Here is a 20542-nt window from a genome sequence, read left to right as displayed (position 1 = left end):
TTTTGCCTAGTTTGCTCAGACATTTCCATTTCCTGCAGGGTTGAGTTGAGGAGTCTGAGCTATTAATGTTGCATACAATTGGGAAGTGATCAGTGCCCATAGGATCATTAACAACATACCACTCTATGGTCGGGGCCAGCACTGGAGAACAAATCGAGAGATCTATTGTTGAGGTTTGTCCAGTTGGGAGCTGAATGTGAGTGTGTGCACCAGTATTGATTAAGACGAGATTTAGTGCCTCTAAAAAGCTTTCAATGAGTCGACCCCATCTGTCTAATTTAGAAGAGCCCTGTAAGGGGTTGTGCCCATTAAAGTCCCCTGATATACAGAGAGGTGGAGGTATCTGTATAGAGGTCTTAGAGATCTTTTTAAACGGTATGGTTTGGTTGTAAGTAGATTGAAACTAGTGTTATTGCAATGTGGAGAGTTATGAGCAGCAACAGCTTCTATTTCAGTTTGAAGTGGAATGTTTAGTCGGGATTTTTGAATTTATTAGGATTGCCACACCACCTGGGCAGCATTGGCTGTATTATGATCTCTTCGATAAAGGCAATAGTTCTTTATCGAAGGAGAAATTTGCAAGGTTAGGCAAGTTTCCTGAAGACAGAGCAACTGGAGAATATCGGTTAATTAGACATGAATGTCATCTGTGTTGCAACAAAAACCTCTGCAGTTGCATTGTTAAAATGCAAGGCATTATTTGTGTTTAATTGATGGAGCTGTATCTGACTACTTTTTCAAGGTGACTGGCTTATTACGTTCCAGTTTTTGTTTATCTTTTTTTTAGAGAAAACTGGCTGGCCAATGTCCATTTCTTCTTCAGCATAGATTTCTAAAACAGTATCTTCCTGTATTGATGTGCCATCTGTGTCCATTGTTATTTGCAATATGGGATGTGGTAGCACTCTTTGAAGGAGGAGCTGCCGCTGGTATTGTCAGAGGAGTATTATTTGCCTGATCTAAGAGTTTGGGTTGTTGCTTACGTATACTTTGTTCAGAGAGGATATTTCTAGCCCAGTCTAATTTATTTATTAGTGGGAACTGTGACATCAGTTTGAGTGGAGACTGTTTGATACTTTTTTACGGCATTGGCATAGGTTACATTTTTGTTTATAGGAGGTACAACTAGTTTTCTTGCTTCTTGTAACTTTTTTCTCAACCTTGTATTTTACTATTGTTTTCCATTTTTCACACATCTTGGAATATGCAGGATTTTTTTTTTTTTTTTTTATGAAAACCCCAAACACGAAAAGTATCAAAACCTATAGTACTTAGTACCGTGCATGGGTTGAAGGAGAAGTATGGGGGGAGAGGGATGCCGGAAACTTTGCTCTAGAGACTAAACATGGGTTTCACCACTTCAAGTGCCATCTGTGTCCATTGTTATTTGCAATATGGGATGTGGTAGCACTCTTTGAAGGAGGAGCTGCCGCTGGTATTGTCAGAGGAGTATTATTTGTGTAAAAAGTACAAAGTGGTGGTATTTCACCGTTTAATGAAAGTCGTCTACCACCTGTAAAACCTTTGCAATTTGGGCAGGTCATTTTTGTGGTCGTACAGTTACTTTGTATGTGATCTTGAAGACCCACAGTTAGGGAAGACAGGAACTCCTCTGCGTACAGTTTGTTAATGGCCATACTTTTGGCATTTGTAGCATCGTAAAGGATTGGGAATGTAGGGGCGAATGCAGCAAAGTAAATAACCTGCTTTTACAGAGGAGGGCAATTTGGGTGTATTGAAGGTGAGAATAATATTTCTGGTTGGTATAAGTTGATTATCTTTTTTAGCCATTATATGTTTTGCTTGAATTGCATTTTGTCCCTGCAGTTCTTGGGTTATTTCCTCCTCTGTGACATGTAAAAGGTCCCAACTGGATATGACGGATATGAGTGGATATTAGATGAATTTAGGGTTGCATGAGGAGATATTTTTACTGGAATGCCAGCAAAGTTTGTAAGCTGTAAAAGCTTCTCCGAATGCCTGTGGTTCAAAGTTTCCACTAATAAGTCTCCTGATTGGAGTCTTAACAGTCTTAGAAGATCCAGCAATACCTTCCAGATGTTTTTGTATAACGAAAGGAAACAGTTTGCTCATAGGCTGACCAGTGAGTGAGTGGGAAATTAAAAATGATGGGCAGGGTTGCTCCATCTGATTGGTCTTCTGTCTCTTTGGATTGTCATTACCTAGATCATGATTGGTGTCATAGTCATTGCAAGTTTCAGGTCTTGGGCTCTAAGGGTGGATAAGAATTTTTATCCATGATGGCTCCTTTTGGCTCTGGGGGTTTGTCTTTACCACCCAGGTTACTGGTCCCGCCACAAGGAGGCAGAATCAGCGCCACGAGGTGACCGAGCAGCTGTTAGTTGTGTTAGTGAGAGATATGAAAAAGAAACAGAAAGGTGTCCTTCCTTTCTGGGCCTTTGCCTACTTCCTGTAGTGTCAGAGAGCTACTTGAGTAGAAAATGAGGAAAACGGTAATCAAAACAAAACAATCTCTAAATGGCAAAAGCTCTTTGAAAAGATCACTTTATGAAACACACTATAATCGCTTGGCACCCGGGGCCGTACTGCATATGGGTTGCAGCAATCCCTGCAATGCAAGGTACCACACTCAAGGCAATAGAGAATGAAAGAGACCTGTAGTCTCTTTCACTCTGGAACTATAGGCAGACACAGCCCTGGGTGCCAAGCGATTATAGTCTGTTTCATAAAGCGATCTTTAGCATGCAACAGCCCAGAAAGTAAGGCCTACTGGGGGTCCTCATGGGACATGCAATACATGGTATATGTTAGGATTATTAAGAATAAAAACAGGTGTATGGATATTTGCATGTACACTAACACTGGGGGCATAGTAAACAAATATGATTAATTTGAAGCACTGGGCAAGTCATCAAACACTGACATTGTAATCATACTGGAGACATGGTGTCACTCAGGTATAAGGGATGCAGAATTTGAAAATGGGGACTACAATGTGTACAGATAGGATGGACGGGGCAGAAGGGGGAAGTTATGCTCTTAGTCAAGAAGCATAAAATCTAAGGCAGTTGACATAGGTGGCCAGCTGATCTAAAGGCATTATTTGGAGAGTATAAAAAATATGGAGGTAGTGCACTAAAAATAAATTAACTGTTATCTAAAACTCTAATTTAACATATCAAATTACTAACACTTCAGCTTTAAGATAGAATAGATAAAGCAAGGTAAGTATAATTGTAATTTCTACCACATATTCCAGCAGCTGACAAGGTTTTTAATTCCATCAGAGGTTAACCACTTTTGTACCTCACCTTGAATTTTTGCATTACCTTTTGAATTTGCACATTCAGAAGTGACCCAAATGTGAAAATCAAAGAAAGATCAGGCAGCTATGGTAGTCTGAAATTTAAGTTCTAAATTTCTTTCCATTACAGTATGTAGCAAGCATTGTAGACCAACAATGCTTGGTCTACAATTTCAAACAAGTTTCTGGATTTACTACTGTAGAATTGTCTGTAGAGAATTGCTATGCTACCATGCTTTTTGGGCAGGGGGAATAAATGACGCACCCATATTTTATCTTCATTGATGGTATGATTTAGAATCTGTTTACTTCATTGTTATACCATTCTAACAGCTTGGCAAAAGCATAGATATAGCTCTGTGGTATTTGGTTTATTGCATTGGAACTCATCTAACTAGTTGTGTGTATGCACAGCAGCCTCAGTTTTCCTGTGATGAACATTCATTTTATCCCGGATTTCAGAGAAATTGAAGCACTGGTCCTCAGAACTGAACTGTATCGTCAATGTTTTCATGACATTGCCATGCTGATACATTCACCTACTACAGTTTGTTCATTCAGGAATAGTTCATATCACTTGTAGGCATTTTTCAGTGCTAAAAGACTCATCATCCTGTACATTCATCTCATTGTAAAAAATGAAATCACTGTGCTGACAGCAGTCTCTTAATATAAAAGAAAACCACCCTTTTGAAAAATAGCTGTTATCACCAGTATACTGTCAACTTTGTTGTAGAAACTGCAGTTAATTCATATCAAGTTTATATGATAACAGTGCAACACCACATGGTAGCAAATCGTGAATTTTAAGGAATACTAATAGTGTTATGTGAAAGTAGTAATAGTTTAATTTTTATTAAAAATACTAAAGTATTAAAGAATTATTAATACTAATTTTAAATTTTGTGGCTGTCACTATACACTAGGTAACATATGTGGATCCAAAATTTGCATTCCTGAGTCCATGTGCTTCCTCAAAATTCATAGCTCATTGATAATTGTAGTGCTATGTAGTATATTTTTTAGCATTACCATTAGTATAGGCATATGATGCAAGAAAGCAAGCTTTTACAGCATCAGTAAAAAAAAAAAAAAAAAAATGCCCCTTCCCACTTCACTGATCCATTCTTTCCAAATTTGTCTAGTTCTGCCTTGAATTTATTTAAGCTATCAACTTCCACAACAACAGATGGCAGTTTGTTCCAGTAATCAACTACCTTCTGGCTAAAGGAAAATTACCACACAGCTATTCTACAACTGTCTTTCCTTAGTTTGAATCAGGTTTGTAATCTGAGTAAGAGGAAGAATCCCATTAGCATTGAGTCTGCGCAATCTGTTCAAGGCCATATACACACCTCAATCAGAACACCCCTTTGTTCCTCTCACCAGTCTTGTTACCCTTCTCTGTACTCATTCTAGCAACTCCTTATTCTTTCTAAAATTAGGCTTCCAGACCTGTATGCAGTACTGAAAGTGTGGCTTGACCCATTGCCTTATACAAGGGGATAATCACCTCCTTATCCCTGCTTGCAAAATTCCTATATATGATTGACAAGACCCCCATGACCTACTCTGGCCAGCAAAGAAATTCTGCAAACTTATATTAATAAATTTTTATCTTACTGATTTATTATATGTTGTTGCTTTTTTTCCTTCACATCTACATGAGAATATAAACACAATTGGGGGAGAGGCATGCACTCTGCACAGCAGTCCACGTTTACTCTCGACTTGTCTGAATGCCCGGGGCATCAGGCAACCCTATCCTGCACATCCTGTAGTATAAGATTAGTGTATTTTTGTATATGTGAAACTTCTTAATGGTACATATATCTACAGTGTCCTGGGCGATTACTAGCATGGACAGGAAGTGTACTCCCAGATAACCTGAGCACTAACTTTTAGCTGCTCAGAAAACTTCATATCTGACTGCACAATTACCCCCAGTTCTTTCATTCTCCACTATCCTGAGTGTAACACCACCCAGTTGGTACATTTCTCTGGAGTTACTGCTACCCATATGCAGTACTCTGCATTTGTCAATGTTTAAACTTCAGTTGCCACTTCTCAGCCTATCTGCCCAACTTTTCCAGATCCTGTTGCAGCAGTATACTGTTATTAACAACCCTGTCATCCTTGTATCATCTGCAAACTTTGACATTAAGCTTGATATATCTTCATCAATATCATTGATAAATACACAAAACAACAATGGGCCCAACGCCGAACCCTGAGGGACACCACTAATAACATTAGTCCACATAGAGCAGTATCCATCGATTACCACTGTCTTCTCCCACTCAATCATCCTTTTATCTAGTGTTTCCATGTGGGAATTTCTTCCTGGCATTTCTTGGAAAATTTGTTTTTCCGAATCACGAAAAAAAATCAGTCGGGAAAAAGTGTTAAATTTTCCTGTGTGAACAATCAACATAGACGTTACTGGTTCGAAGGAATCCACCAGCATCAAGTCAAAAGCAAGAGCAGGAAACAGTGATACATGGAGTTGGAAGGTTAACTTAGCCTTCCATTTCCAGAAGGAACCGGAGTGAAAGGTTAACTTAGCTTTCCATTTCTGGGAATCAGATAAGCGCACACAGGAGAGAAGCGGTCACGATCTAATCTGTCAGTCCTTGTAACTGTTGCCTTGTTATGAAAATGTATTCGTAGCCCTGTCTGCTGCTAATTGTAAGTCATCCTTGCAAATAAAATAAATATGTTTATTTGCAGAGTATACTTTATACAAATCCTATGAGTGGTGTTCCAAGAAATAAGTTTTGGAAACAAAAGAAATCCTTAAATTGGCAATTTCAACACATGATTCTGTGTAGTGCTGTTAACCTTGTTAGGAGATCTGAATGTTACATTATTAGAGTACTTCAACATAATCTCAAAGAGTGAATTTATTTGGGCAAGTTTCTTAAGCAAAGGACTGCAGTTACCAAAAAGTCTATCGGTTATGGCATTAATACATAACTATTATAGTAAAATAGAACTGTACATCAAAAATTTGGTGCTTTCAAACATGAAAATGAGCATTTGCATAGACGAATTGACCAGTTGTAGGAATCGAAGATACATGGACATTCATGTATATTACAATGAGACTTCACTTAATCTTGGTTTAATAAGAGTTCATGGGAACTGTCCTGTAGAAAAAGTTATCTTTACTTCAAGAAAGATTAGAAACCTTTGAATTAAAACTTGAAGCAGATGTGGTTGCAACGATTAGTGATGGTGCAGCAGTTATGGAAAAATTCGGAAAGTTATCACAGACTATTCAGCAGTTATGTTACACTCACGCATTTCACCTTGCTGTAACAAAAGTGTTTTTTACTTCAAAAAGTTGAAGCACCAAAAGCGAGCAGCAGCGGAAGCGAATACAATGCAGATTCTGAATACGAGAAAGATGAAAACGATGACTCTTATTCGGATAACTTAGCCAGAGCCGATCAGTATGATCTACAAGATGTCTCTCCAGCAATTTTTCGTATAAGAAAAATTGTAAAACTAAATATTTCTTGACGAAATGTCAGAGTATGAAAAAGGCTGTTTAAGCATGACTATTTATTGGGTAGTACAAATGATGGAGAAATGATGCATCTCCATCATTTCTACTACCCGCGTAGTATGCATGCATTGTTTTATAACTCATATTGTGAATACCTTCACAATGAGTTGCCTAGGTATTGCACTACTTCAAATAAGTAACACTTCTCTAGTAGAGAAGACTACTGTTACTTATTCTCAGATGGGCACTGCCACCCAGATGGCGCTGTTTAAAAGCTGGTTGGCTTCATAATCGGTGGGTGGGTGGGCAGATACCCTGTTGCAATAGTAACAACCCAGTTATGAAGTATAGCCCCACAATATGAGAGATGCTTGGTGTTACATGGTTTAATCTAAATATTTCTTGACGAAATGTCAGAGTATAAAAAAGATATAATAAAATGATGTATGTATACATCCTGGGTAGTAGAAATGATGGAGACTCATTACCCTTGCTTAACTAGCCTTTTTCATACTCTAACATTTCATCAAGAAATATTTAGATTAAACCATGTACACCATCAAGCATCTCATGTTGTGGAGTTATAGTTCATAACTGGGTAGTATTAGTAGTAGTGGCATGTGATGCAAGTGTATAAGCTTATGCAGCATCAGCCAAAAATAAATTACAAAACAGTCCCCTCTAAATATTTGTCCAGTTCCTCCTTAAATTTATTTAACCTATCAACTTCCACAACGACAGATGCAAGTTTGTTCCAGCAATAACCACCCGCTGGCTAAAGGCAAATTTCTGCACATCTATTCTACATTTGTCCTTTTTCAATTTATGCCCCTTAGGTTCATAATCTGAACAAGTGAAAGAATTCCATCAGAATTCAGCATGCTCAACCCATTCAAGGCCTTATACACCTCAATCCAATCACCTCACAGGTGCCTAGTCTCCAGCTGCTGCAATTTACAGAACTCATGCCTCTCTTGGTAAGAGGATCCCTTCATTCCCCTCAATCTTGTTGCCCTTCTCTGTACACAGTCAAGCAAATCTATATGCTTCCTAAAATGAGGCCTCCAGACCTGCATGCAGTACTCAAGGCGTAGCCTGACCATTGCCTTATACAGAGGAACAATCACCTTTTCCCTGCTAACAAAATTCCTGTATATTATTGACAACACCCCATGACCTGCCCTGGCAGCCTGTCCGCATTGCTCAGAAAACTTCATATCTGACTGTACAATTACTCCCAGGTCTTTCATTTTCTACCTCCTTAAGTGTAGTACCACACAGTTGGTACGTTTCTCTGGGGTTACTTCTACCCATATGCAGTACTTTGCATTTTTGAATGTTAAACTTCAGTTGCCATTACTGTCATTAACAACCCTGCCAACCTATCATCTGCAAACTTTGATACTAAGCCTGATATACCTTCATCAATATCATTGATAAATATACAAAACAACAGTGAACCCAACACTGAACCCTGTGGGACTCCACTAATAACATTAGTCCACGAAGAGCAGCACCCGTTGATTACCACCCCCTGGCTTCTCCCACTCAACCATCCTTTTATCCATTGTAGCAACTTACCCTTAATACCATTCTGCTCCAATTTGTACAGTAGTCTTCTCTGTGCAACAGTGTCAAAATCTTTCCTGAAATCCAAGTATATGATATTAAAATTATTTTTTGCATCCAGTTCCTTTGTAACCACATCATAATAACCAATCAAATTTGTCAGACAAGACTTTCCCTTAACAAACCCATGCTGTGTCTGAATTAGTGCTGCTGTCTTGTATAGATGATCCTGTAATGCATCTTTAACCAGTGACTCCATTATTTTACCTGGAATAGAAGTTAAACTAACTGGTATAATTACTCGTGTCACCCTTTGATTCCCCTTTGTGAATTGGGGACACATTTGCACATCTCCAGTCCGTGGGGACCTCCCCTGAGTTCAAGGATGCTCTCATTAATTATGGCTAAGGGTGTGCTTACTTCCTTTGCCACCTCCTTTAATATAAGTGGATAGTTCCCATCCACCCCAGATGCCTTTCTAAATAATTTCTAATTGTTTAACTTCAACAGTTTCTCCTCCACTTTGTTCTCAGTTATTACAAAATCATTAAGCACCCTGTTACAATTTGATAACCTTGAGGCATTTTCAAACCTTAACTCCTCGTGTGAATGTAGATGCAAAATATTCACTGTTTGTTTGCTATCTTAGCAGGATCATCAACAGTCGAACCATCGATATCAAGTGGACCAATCAGATTCATCCTCTTCCTTTTAGAGTTTATATAAGTAAAGAAGTCCCTGCTGTTTTTCTTAGCATCCTTTGCCAAAGATTTCTCGTAATTTGCCTTCGCCTGCCAAACCTCCTTTGTGACTTGGTTACAGACTAGCTTATATATATCATAGGCTTCTGTGTCACCTGATAATTTATGTGCATTCCATGCATTTTTCTTCTCTGCCACGAGTCTCATTAGTTCATTTTACAAACATTTAGGCCTAAACCTTGAACAATATTTCTTAATAGGTATGAAACATTTTAGTAGCTTCCACTATTAATTCTTTGAATTCTTCCCACTTAGAATTTTCTGTTTGTAACATCAGTTGGTTCCACTGTACAAAATTTAAACTGTCTGAGACCACTATAGTCACCTTTATGGAAGCAAAAACCCTTTCCTTTACCCCTGATGGTAATTATATCTTTAAGTAAATCCCACATCAGTACACAGTGATCACTGCCACCTAATAGTTCCTTTATCTGCAAATTCTTAATGTTTTCACTATTGCAACGGGAACCTCAACCGATGATGAAGCCAACCAGCTTCGAAATGATGCCGTCTTGGTGGTGCCCATGCCCATCTGAGAATAAATAACAGTAGCCTTCTCTACTAAAGAAGCGTTACTTATTTGAAGTAGTGCAATACCTAGGCAACTCTTTGTGAAGGTATTCACAATATGAGATATAATAAAATGGTGCAGGCATACTGGGTAGTAATGTTGGAAGTGCATTATCCATGCTTAAACAGCCTTTTTCAATTGTAAAACTGTTGAAATATTCTTCAGCGAGAAATTCTCTTTTGCAGCAGGAAATAATCAAGAATGAAAAAATGGAACTACAAGTCATTTTGGACTGTAAAACAAGCTGGAACACATTAGAAAGAATGATAGAAGGATGTTTAAAGATCCTAAATTCAATAAAAAAAATTTTTATGACAGAGTAAAGAGGAATATTATGAAATTGCAAGAGATGTTAAATTGATTAAAACCTATTCTATTAGCAGTTGAGGCATTAAGTAATCGTGATACAAATCTTCTAACAAACAAAGGAATTTAAGTTTCTTTTTAGTAATTTGGAAAGGAAATTCTGCTTTGAGAAGTATGCTTTTAAAAGAAATTAGAAATGAATTGCTTAAATGTAGAAATAAAGATCTAGTATCCCTCATTAAATATTTAAGAAATGTTAGTTGTTTATGAGGTGGAAAAGGATAACTTTTTTTTTTTTACAACCACGATCCTGTAATGAAGCAAATTTTTATGTGAGAGTAGGCAAATCTGGCAAAATTATTGGCAAAACACATGGTAGATGACTTTCATCAACCGGTGAAATACCACCACCTTGCTTATTGGAGACTTGAAGTGTTTAGTTTCTATGTTTAGTCTCTAGAACGAAGTTTCTGGCATCCCCCCCCCCCCATACCCTTCAACCCATGCACGTTACTATGTACTATAGGTTTTGATACCTTTCGTGTTTGGGGTTTTCATAAAAAAAAAAAACAAATGAAATAGCTTGATTGGCAAAATCATTAATGGAAAGACCTTTTTAAAGGAAAATGTGATTTAACAGAAGAAATGCAAATAGAAGATGATGTGAATGTTGTTGTGGAATACTCTGACAAGAAATCAAATTGATCTAAAATCTGAATTAGCAAAAGCAATATTGATATCAACGACAAAACAAATCAGGGCAAGTGGACAAAATGGTTTCATCGTTAAAAAGGAAGTGAGCTTACATAAAGCAACATGTACTCGGAACGCCCAACTTGAAGATGCTTTTGTATGCACTCTTAACAGTTCGACCAACGTCAGTGCAAAATGAAAAATTTTTCTACGTCTGGAATATTTGTCACAAAACAAAGATCAAGACTATCAGATAGGGCAATCAATGCTTTGTGTGTTTTTAAAATTTCATTTCAAAAATTATAACTTTTAAATATTCAATATTTGGTATTATCTTTCAATTTTTTTAAATGATTTTTATTGGCATTTATTTTGTTAATGTTCCCTTCTTTTAATGTTTTCTATTATCAAATGTCTATATTGAGTAAAGATCACTTTTATATGTTATTGAAATGTATAATCTTGTCACAATGTATTGGTTCATAATAATAATAAACCATACATTTATTTTTTATTATTTTTTACAGAAAACCTCTGACACTTAGTATAACCTACCACATAAAAATAATTCGCTGTTTATTATTATGGTCACTCATGATTATTTAAAATGACGTAAATAAAATAGTATGAAAAATAAAGAATAACTTATTCTGATTTCTCGTTCCCGAAGATTAATCTGTCCGGAATATGGAAACACTACTTTTATCCATTGTAGCAACTTGGCCGTAATGCCATACTGCTCCAATTTATACAGTTGTCTTCCATGTGCAACAGTATCAAAAGTTTTTCCTGAAATCCAAGTATATGATATCATAATTATTTTTTTTGCATCTAGTTCCTTTCTGTCCACGTCATAGTATCCAATCAAATTGTCCAGACAAGATTTCACTTTACCAAACCCATGCTGTGTCTGAATTATTACTGTTGTCTTGTCTAGATGATCCTGCAATGCAGAGGCAGATCAAGCCAAGTGGGGGGCCCCCAAGCGGTAAAAATTTCGGGGCCCTAAAACTCAAGTTAGAAAAAAAATTTTCATTAAGTTATTAACAAAAGAAAAGTAATCAAAAATTTCATACCATAACACATTAAATGAATTTATTAAAAACATTCATATTTTTTGCATGAATTTCCGTCTCGCTTTATTTCTTGCAAATTCGTCAATTATTTTTGCAGTGCCAATTCGACTTAATTTCCTGCTCTATATACAGAATGGCCATATTATTTAATCTTTCTTCTTCCATAGTACTCCTTAAATAATTTTTTGCATGCTTTAAAACAGAAAACGATCTTTCTCCTAACGCATTAGATAAAGGAATTATTAAAAAAATTTTCAATAATATTTCGACATTCAGAAATGTGCAAGACATTTCTTTGGCCACTCGATAGATGTCTGGTGTGGTTTTTATGGTGTCCTCGTTTTCTTTTAGAAACATTAAATGGTCAATTCATTTTCAAAATTACAAACATCAGTGTCATTTTTGTAAATATCCTTAAACTTTTTTATTGCGTTTTTTCTTCTGTTGATAAATTCCAATCAAAAAATATTCGAAAAGGCTCTACAACAACTTCATACATCTGAGTTCTTTGAGATAGTTCTGCCTTGGTGTTATCACATATGACATAAAATGAATTGACTATGAAATTTTCTCTTATTGTAAATTCATGTCAGACTTTTGTTTTCATCAAAAAACATTTTTTCTCTTTTGTTGTCTGAGAGTTTGTCCATCTTCCACATTAAATGATAGCCCTGATAAATCAGTTACCTCTTTTTCAAATTCTTCTGAAATTATTGATAAAATTTTCTAAAGACTTCAGTAGGGTAGATCCTTTCAATAGTTCGCACTCCACTGATTGCAGTGATTTACTAGTAGCATTTATTCTTCGTAAAATAGTATTCCAAATCACTGTCATTAGGGCGGTTTCATATTTGTCCATTTTCTTCAGAAGTGAAGTCGCCTCCACTATGGTAATTTTTTTTTTTTTTTTCTTCTGAATTACAAATTTCAGTTAAAGCCTCTTTTACATGGGTGAAAAAGAAGAACATGGGTGAAAACTAAGTTTTATAGTTAATACAGCATCTGCTCTTGCTGACCATCTTGTATTAGAAACTCTTTTCACTGTGACGGAATGTTTACACATTTCTAGATTTCTGGTTAAAATTTTCCAGCGATGGGTTGACACAGAAAAAAAATGCTGAATAAATTCTGCACAAATATAAAATACTCAATTGCAGCGCTAAAACTTTCTGCAGCGAAATTTCCAATTAAATTTAAGGAATGATTAGCACACGGAATAAAAACCGCACTTGGGCTATGTTCTGTAATACGTGCTTGCAAACCTGAGTACTTCCCTGACATATTAGAAGCATTATCAAATGATTGTCCTCGACAGTTTTTAATATTCACTCCTAATTTTTTTAAAGTTTGCAAAACTTCTTCTTCCAAATATGAAGAAGTGTTTATCTATGGGAATGAATTCCACAAATCTTTCCATTATATTACCACAGGATGAAACATATCACAAAAGTTAGTTGATCGACATGCGAAACATCGGGAGTGGAATCAACAATTATACTATAATAAGTCGCAGATTTGATTTCTGCAATTATTTCTGCTCTTACTTGATTTCCAATAAGACCTACAAATTCGACACAAATAATGAGATAAATAGTTTACATTTCCTCGTCCTTGGTTGGCATATTTTTGTAGATGTAACTTCAAAAACTCATCATATTCGCTTAGATATTCCAAGCAGGTTAAATAATTTCCTTTCCTATTGGAATCTTTGCTTTCATCGTGACCCATAAATCCTAATCCTAAGCGACTCGGCAATTTTATTGTTGATACAATTCTTTTCAACACTTCTCTCCAGTAACATTCTTCTTTTTCCTTTTCCTGTAATAGTTGAGTATCAATTCTATTGAATTTTGTTAATCTTTTATACATAGTACATGTGGCTGATGTGTTCTTTTGAAACTTTGTGGTCCAATAAAATAACAGTTATTGATCTCCAGTTTTGTAAACCAGTTATTAATGTAGACTTTATTGTTGAAAAGAGTTTGAAAGGGTAGCAGTAAACACTTTTGCTTGTTTCTGAAAATATCAGCCAATTTCTGTTTTCCCTTATTCCATTTGATTTCTTTCAAAGAGGCTCCTTTTTAGGGTTCCGTAAAAGTAGAAAAGGAACACTATTACTTTTATCATTCTGTCTGGATGTCAGAGCCACTTTGCTCCTAAACTAGAAAAGTTACAAACTTGAAATTTTTACCATATATGTAGTCCTCTGACCGCATATCAGAAATTGTGTTGAAAATTTGAATCGGATTATTATTTTTGGAGTAGTTCAAAAATCTTAAAAAATTGCTAGTTTTGTCACTGAAAATTCCAGAAAAACAGTCATAATTCGGAAAATACAAGAGATATCAATATCGTTGTTATTTGTCATTAATTTGGAGAATTTTTTCAGAATTTACTGCCCAGTGGTTACGAAATGCTGTTAGGTACAATGAATGTCAAAAAATGAAAACTTTCATGCCCTCCCACACCGTCATTTTTTAGTGAATAAAATTTTAAAAAATTCAGACTTATTCTACATAATCAGATCTTTCCAACCATATATTACACTTTAAGGAAAAAAAAATATTTTTTTTCAAAGATCCACCATTTTTACCCTTTGATTGTCACATTTCGTAACCACTGGACATAAAATTCTGAAAAAAAATCTACAAATTACTGTATAGTCTCCCGACCAGCGATAATTAAGAAATTATTGATATCTCTTATATTTTCTGAATTATGATCGTTTTTCTTACAAAAAAAATCTCATTATGAAAAATAGCGGCCTGTCAGGGCAATTTGCTTTGTAACTAAAAAAAGTTACAAACCTCAAATTTTTATTTTATATGTAGCCCTCTTTCTGCATATCATAAATAGTGTTTAAATCAAATTATTATTTTGGGAGGAGTCAATTTTTTGTGTAATTAAAAAAATATATATATATTTACTTAATTTGGGCCTATTTATGCTAACTAGTTTCATCCCCCGATGTCCAGTTAACAGTTAGAATCCCGCCAAAACTCAAATAAATTCCCTTCAAAAGCTTAAATAATACCGCGTTATAGGAGGGTTGATTGTATACAAAAAACATAATTTTCCTCTAATCCTAATGAAAGGACATTTTAAGACCTCGGGGCCCCTTAGTATTTCAGGCCCTACACGGTCGCTTACTCTGCCTCTGCTGCAATGCTTCTTTAGCCAGTGATTCCATTATATTCCCTGGAACAGAAGTCAAACTAACAGGTCTGTAATTACTCCTGTTCACTATTTGATCTCCCTTTGTGAATTGGAGATACATTTGCACACCTCCAGTGGTGGCACTCAAAACTGAGAAAAGGCAAAAGTAGCTTTTCTATTGGAAAAGCGTTATTAATCCGAAAATGCATGACTAGGCAACTTCGTGTCATTGCAACTAGACAACTTGATGCTGTTTTTGTATTCTGTGCTAAAAATGGTGCTTTGGCATTACTCAGTGTGTGTTAGCAAATTATTGCAGTACAAGGCTTTAAAGCCATGAACTGCTTTAGTTAATTTCCTTAGTCATCTTTCATATTGTGAAAATATTTCACGTCTGAGTTGCTTGCTTATAGAGACTGCATGTCTACCCACCCACTGAGGGAACAGGTTCCTGAAATGGTATCATATGAGTGGTGGCACTTTAATCTGAGAATAAATAACACTAGTCTTTTCTATTGGGGAAGTGTTATTTGTTCAAAAATACGACTAGGCAACTCATGAAATGTTTCAGAATATGAGGTTATTAGCAAGGGCACGTGATGCAAGAAACCAAGTTTATATAGCATCAGCCAAAAAAAAAAAAAAAAAACACTCGCCCTTCTCATTTCACTCATCCACCTGCTCCAAATGTTTGTCTAGTTCTGCCTTGAATCTATTTAAGCTATCAAATTCTACGAGAGATGGAAGTTTGTTCCAGCAATCAACCACCCACTGGCTAAAGGCAAATTTCCACACATCTATCCTACAACTGTCTTTCCTCAATTTGAATTTATGCCCTCTCAGGCAATTATTCTGAGCAAGAGGAAGAATCCCATCAGCATTGAGCATGCTCAAACCATTCAAGGCTTTATACACCTCAATCAGATCACCTCGCAGGTGCTGAGTCTCCAGACACTGTAATTTGCAAAACTTAAGCCTTTCTTCGCAAGAGCAACCCTTTGTTCCATTCACTAATCTTGTTGCCCTTCTGTGTCATTCCAACAGCTCTACATAGTTCTTAAAGTGAGGCCTCCAGGTCTGTATACAGTACTCAAGGTGTGGCCTGACCATTGCCTTATACAAGGGATAATCCCGCAGTGCTTCTTTAACCAGTTGTTATTTGGTTTTTAGGAGCATTAGCAACTAAGCGCATATTGCTCCGGCATATGCGGTGGTCATTCCCTGACCTTTCCGCATCCTCTGTATTTGGTGGTGACGGGCTCTAACCCCGGTCTAATTAAGAAGCGTGTGCTACGCACACGCTTCTTAATTAGACACCTGGCTACAGAGGCACCTCCTTCTTTAACCAGTGCCTCCCATTAATTTTCCTTGAACAGAAGTTAAACTCCCTTTGATCCTGCTTTGTGGATTTCGGTCACATTTGCACATTTCCAGTAAATGGGTACCTCCCCTGAGTCCAAGGAAGCTGTCATAATTATGGCTAAGGGTTTGCTTACTTCCTTTGCTACCTCCTTTAATAACTGGATAGATTCCGTCCACACAGTTGCCTTTCTTGTGTTTATCTTCAACAATTTCTCCTCCATTTTACTCTCAGTTATTATAAGATTATCTAGCTTACTACCAGGGTTCAATATACCTTTGGCATTCCCCTCCCCAAATAATTCCTCATGTGTGAATGTAGATTCAAAATATTCATTTAGTTTGTTAGTTATCTGAATAGGATCATCAACAGTTGAACCATCGATATCAAGTGGACGGACCAATCTGATTCATCCCTTTCCTTCTAGAGTTTGCATAAGTAAAGAACTCTTTGCTGTTTTTCTTTGCATCCTTAGTCAAAGATTTCTCATAATCTGCCTTTGCCTGCTTGACTTCCGTTATAATAATGTCAAAGTTTGCAATTTTTGGAAACTTTGTTTGCATTCCTTGTTAACATACTGCACATTAAAATGATCCTTTCACACTACTCAATATGTATTTTAAAGCATTTATGTACAAAGTTTTCATTTTTTACAAAAGTAAAAAAATGAAAAACTTACTGTATTTCAAAATTCCATGAAAAAACAGTCCACAAAGCCTTTCCTACTGCTTTTGAAAATTTGTGGGAGGGACCCCCACACATACTCTCAATGGATTTATCTGCAGTAGTAAGCTGCTTATTTGTTATTTGTCCCTAATACATGTCTTTACTGTTGAAAGACATCTTAAATGGAGCAGGTAATTATGCTATGCCAAAGGAAACTTGAGTGAAACCTGAATACTATTATTGTAGTACATAGTGTTCCTTAAAATAAATAAATCTTAAATATTTTCATTGACTCATTTTTATGAATCAAACTTTTCCTATATAATATTTTTTATTAGGGTGGATTACAAGAACCAAATGAAGATGAAAGCAGGAGTAGCCAGCGAGGAACTGGTCAGCGCCGTCCCCCACGGCGATTTTATCGGCGTTATTTCCGCCGTAGACCACGCCGTCCTCGCAGTGACACAGAAGGGAGTCAAAGTGGTGTAGATGCAGATGCGCCGAAGGTAAGAAATATGAATGAGGCATATCTTTCATGCCTATCTACTCTTCCAGTTTTGTTCGAAGTTTTCTGATATTTAGTTTTCTAGTGACTTTATTTTTCTTCTGTTTTTAGTCATTTGTTATATTTCAAATATTAAACTTTTTTTTTTATTATTATTATTTTATTTTATTATTATTTTTTTTTTTCAATTATGGACCTTAATGCTTAAAACCAAAATTAGGTTGCTCCACTCATGTTAACTCTATGTAGTGAACACATTAGTATGTTTATATTAATATATATAGCTACCAAAAGTTTTTCATACCTGTTAAGAAATATTGTCAAAAGGTTTGGCCTAAATGGTTGTCAAATGAACTAATGAGACTTGTGGCAGAGAAGTAAAATGCATGGGATGCATATAAATTATCAGACGACACAGAAGCCGATATCAGATGGTCTGTGATCAAGTCACAAAGGAGGCTAGGCAGGTTACAAGAAATCTTTGGCAGAGGATTTCTTTACTCATATAAACTAAAAGGAAGGGGATGAATCTGATTGGTCCGCTTGATATCGATGGTTCAACTGTTGATGATCCTGCTCAGATAACAAACAAACTTAATGAGTATTTTGCATCTATGTTCACATATGAGCAGTTAAGGTTTGAAAATGCCAGAAGGTTATCAAATTGTAGCAAGGTACTTAATGATTTTGTAATAACTGAGAATGAAGTGAAGGAGAAATTGTCGAAGTTAAACATAAGAAAGGCACCTGGGGTGGATGGGATCTATCCAGTTATATTAAGGGAGGCGGCAAAGGACGTAAGCAAACCCTTTCCCATAATTATGACAGCATCCTTGGACTTGGTACCCCACGGACTGAAGATGGGCAAATGTATCATCAATTCACAAGGGGAGATCGAAGGGTGACACAAGTAATTAGACCAGTTAGTTTAACTTCTGTACTAGGTAAAATAATGGAGTCACTGGTTACAGATGCATTGCAGGATCATCTAGACAAGACTGCAGCAATAATTCAGACACAGCATGAGTTTGTTAAGGGAAAGTCTTGTCTGACAAATTTGATTGGATATTATGATGTGGTTACAAAGGAACTGGATGCAAAAAATAATTTTGATATCATATACTTGGATTTCGGGAAAGCTTTTGACACTGTTGCGCATGGAACACTACTGTGCAGATTGAAGCAGAATGCTGTTAAGGGTAAGTTGCTACAATGGATAAAGGATGATTGAGTGGGAGAAGACAGAGGGTGGTAATCAATGGGTGCTGCTCTTCATGGACTAATGTTATTAGTGGAGTCCCAGAGGGTTCGGTGTTGGGTCCTCTATTGTTTTGTATATTTATCAATGATATTGATGAAGGTATATCAGGCTTAGTGTCAAAGTTTTCAGATGATACAAAGGTTGGCAGGGTTGTTAATGGCAGTGTGCTACTGCAACAGGATCTAGAAAATTTGGGCAGATGGGCTGAGAAGTGGCAACTGAAGTTGTACATTGACAAATGCAAAGTACTGCAGGTGGGTTGAAGTAACCCCAGAGAAACGTACCAACTGTGTGGTACTACACTTAAAGTGGTTATTGTTTGTTCGTTATTTGGTTTTTAGGAGCATTAGCAAAGAAGGCCATATTGCTCCGGGGATATGCAGTGGTCATTCCCTGACCTTTTCGCATCTTCCGTATTTGGCGGCCACAGACTCGAACCCCGGTCTAATCAAGAAGAGTGTGCTACGCACTGCTGCTCCTGGCTACGGAGGTGCCTTACTTAAGGTGGTAGAAAATGAAAAAGACATGGGAGTAATTATGCAGTCAGATATGAAGTTTTCTGATCAATGCAGACAGGCTCCTGGGCAGGTCATGGGGTTTTGTCAATGATATACAGGAATTTTGCTAGCAGGGAAAAGGAGTTGATTGTCCCTCTGTACTCAAGGCTGGTCAGGCCAGCCTTGAGTACTGTGTACAGGTCTGGGGGCCTCATTTTAGGAAGGATGTAGATTTGCTTGAGTTTGTATAGAGAAGGCCAACAAGATTGGTGATGGGAATTAAGGGATCCTCTTACCAAGAGAGGCTTAAGTTCTGCAAATTGCAGTGGCTTGGAGACTAGGCACCTGCGAGGTTGTTGTATGTTTTACGGCGAAATGGCAGCTATAGTCCATTATGTGCCAAAACAATGGTAGGACCTGCGAGGTGATCTGATTTTGGTGTATAAGGCCTCGAATGGGTCGGGCACGCTAAATTCTGATGGGATTCTTCCACTTGTTCAGATTACGAACCGAAGGGGTCATAAATTAAAATTGAGGAAAGACAGATGCAGAATAGAAGTTTGGGAATTTGCCTTTAGCCAGCAGGTGGATAATTGCTAGAACAAACTTACATCTGTCGTGGAAGTTGATAGGTCAAATAAATCTAAGGAGGAACTGGGCAAACATTTAGAGGTAACTGTTTTGTAATTTTTTTTTTTTTTTTGCTGGTACTGTGTAAGTTCATACACTTGCTTTCTTGCATCACATGCCACTACTACAACATTTGGGGAAAAAATGTATCTGGATTTTGTTACTGTTTTTAGAGTAGTTTGTTCTGTGTTGATCTAGTTGTGCTTCCTTTTAAAAGATTAGGTTAGTTTTAATGTTTTTTCTTTTTTTTCTTTTCTTTTCTTTTTTTCTGTTTTTTCTTTTTTTTTTTCTTTTCTTTTTTCAGAGAATTTTTTGTGAAAGAAGGTTAGGTTACTTTGAATAATTTGTAGAATGATGTGACTACACCATGGTAGTGGATTTGTGTAAGTTGGTATGGCATGCTGTAGTTGACTTCAACCATATAAAGACTACTGTAGAACCAAAAAGATTATGAATTAGTCAGTACTATGTAATTGAACAGATCTGACAGAATTACAAAATACAACTACTGCATTTCATGATGAAATCAATGATTTTCCTGTTACAGCATATGATGCAGTGCCATAATAGTGAGGGGGGGCTCTTTCTCTCCAGGCACTGGTTTAAGGTTAGAGTATTGCAATCACACAAATTTAAGATTATCTCCAACGAGTGTCAGAGTAATTTTAGATGTCCAGTGATTTAGCTGCCAAAA

The 20542-nt window shown here is 36.6% G+C and overlaps 1 protein-coding gene across 3 annotated transcripts in view; it reads left to right on the top strand.

The window, feature by feature from the left end:
• LOC150079221 (uncharacterized) overlaps window positions 1–20542 on the top strand; it is a 229452-nt gene that overhangs the window by 142975 nt on the left and 65935 nt on the right. For all 3 annotated transcript variants that reach the window (XM_090383647.1, XM_090383648.1, XM_090383649.1), the window contains exon 7: window positions 17294–17461. In XM_090383647.1, the coding sequence (XP_090239773.1) occupies window positions 17294–17461 (168 nt within the window). The remainder of the gene's footprint in view (window positions 1–17293; window positions 17462–20542) is intronic.

This window comes from Mastigoproctus giganteus, chromosome 10 (assembly GCF_048544385.1).
Source record: "Mastigoproctus giganteus isolate SK-2022 chromosome 10, ASM4854438v1, whole genome shotgun sequence".
In the NCBI taxonomy this organism is placed as follows: Eukaryota; Metazoa; Arthropoda; class Arachnida; order Uropygi; family Thelyphonidae; genus Mastigoproctus; species Mastigoproctus giganteus.
Note: the sequence above shows the minus strand (reverse complement) of the source record. Positions and strands in the feature narration are given on the sequence as shown.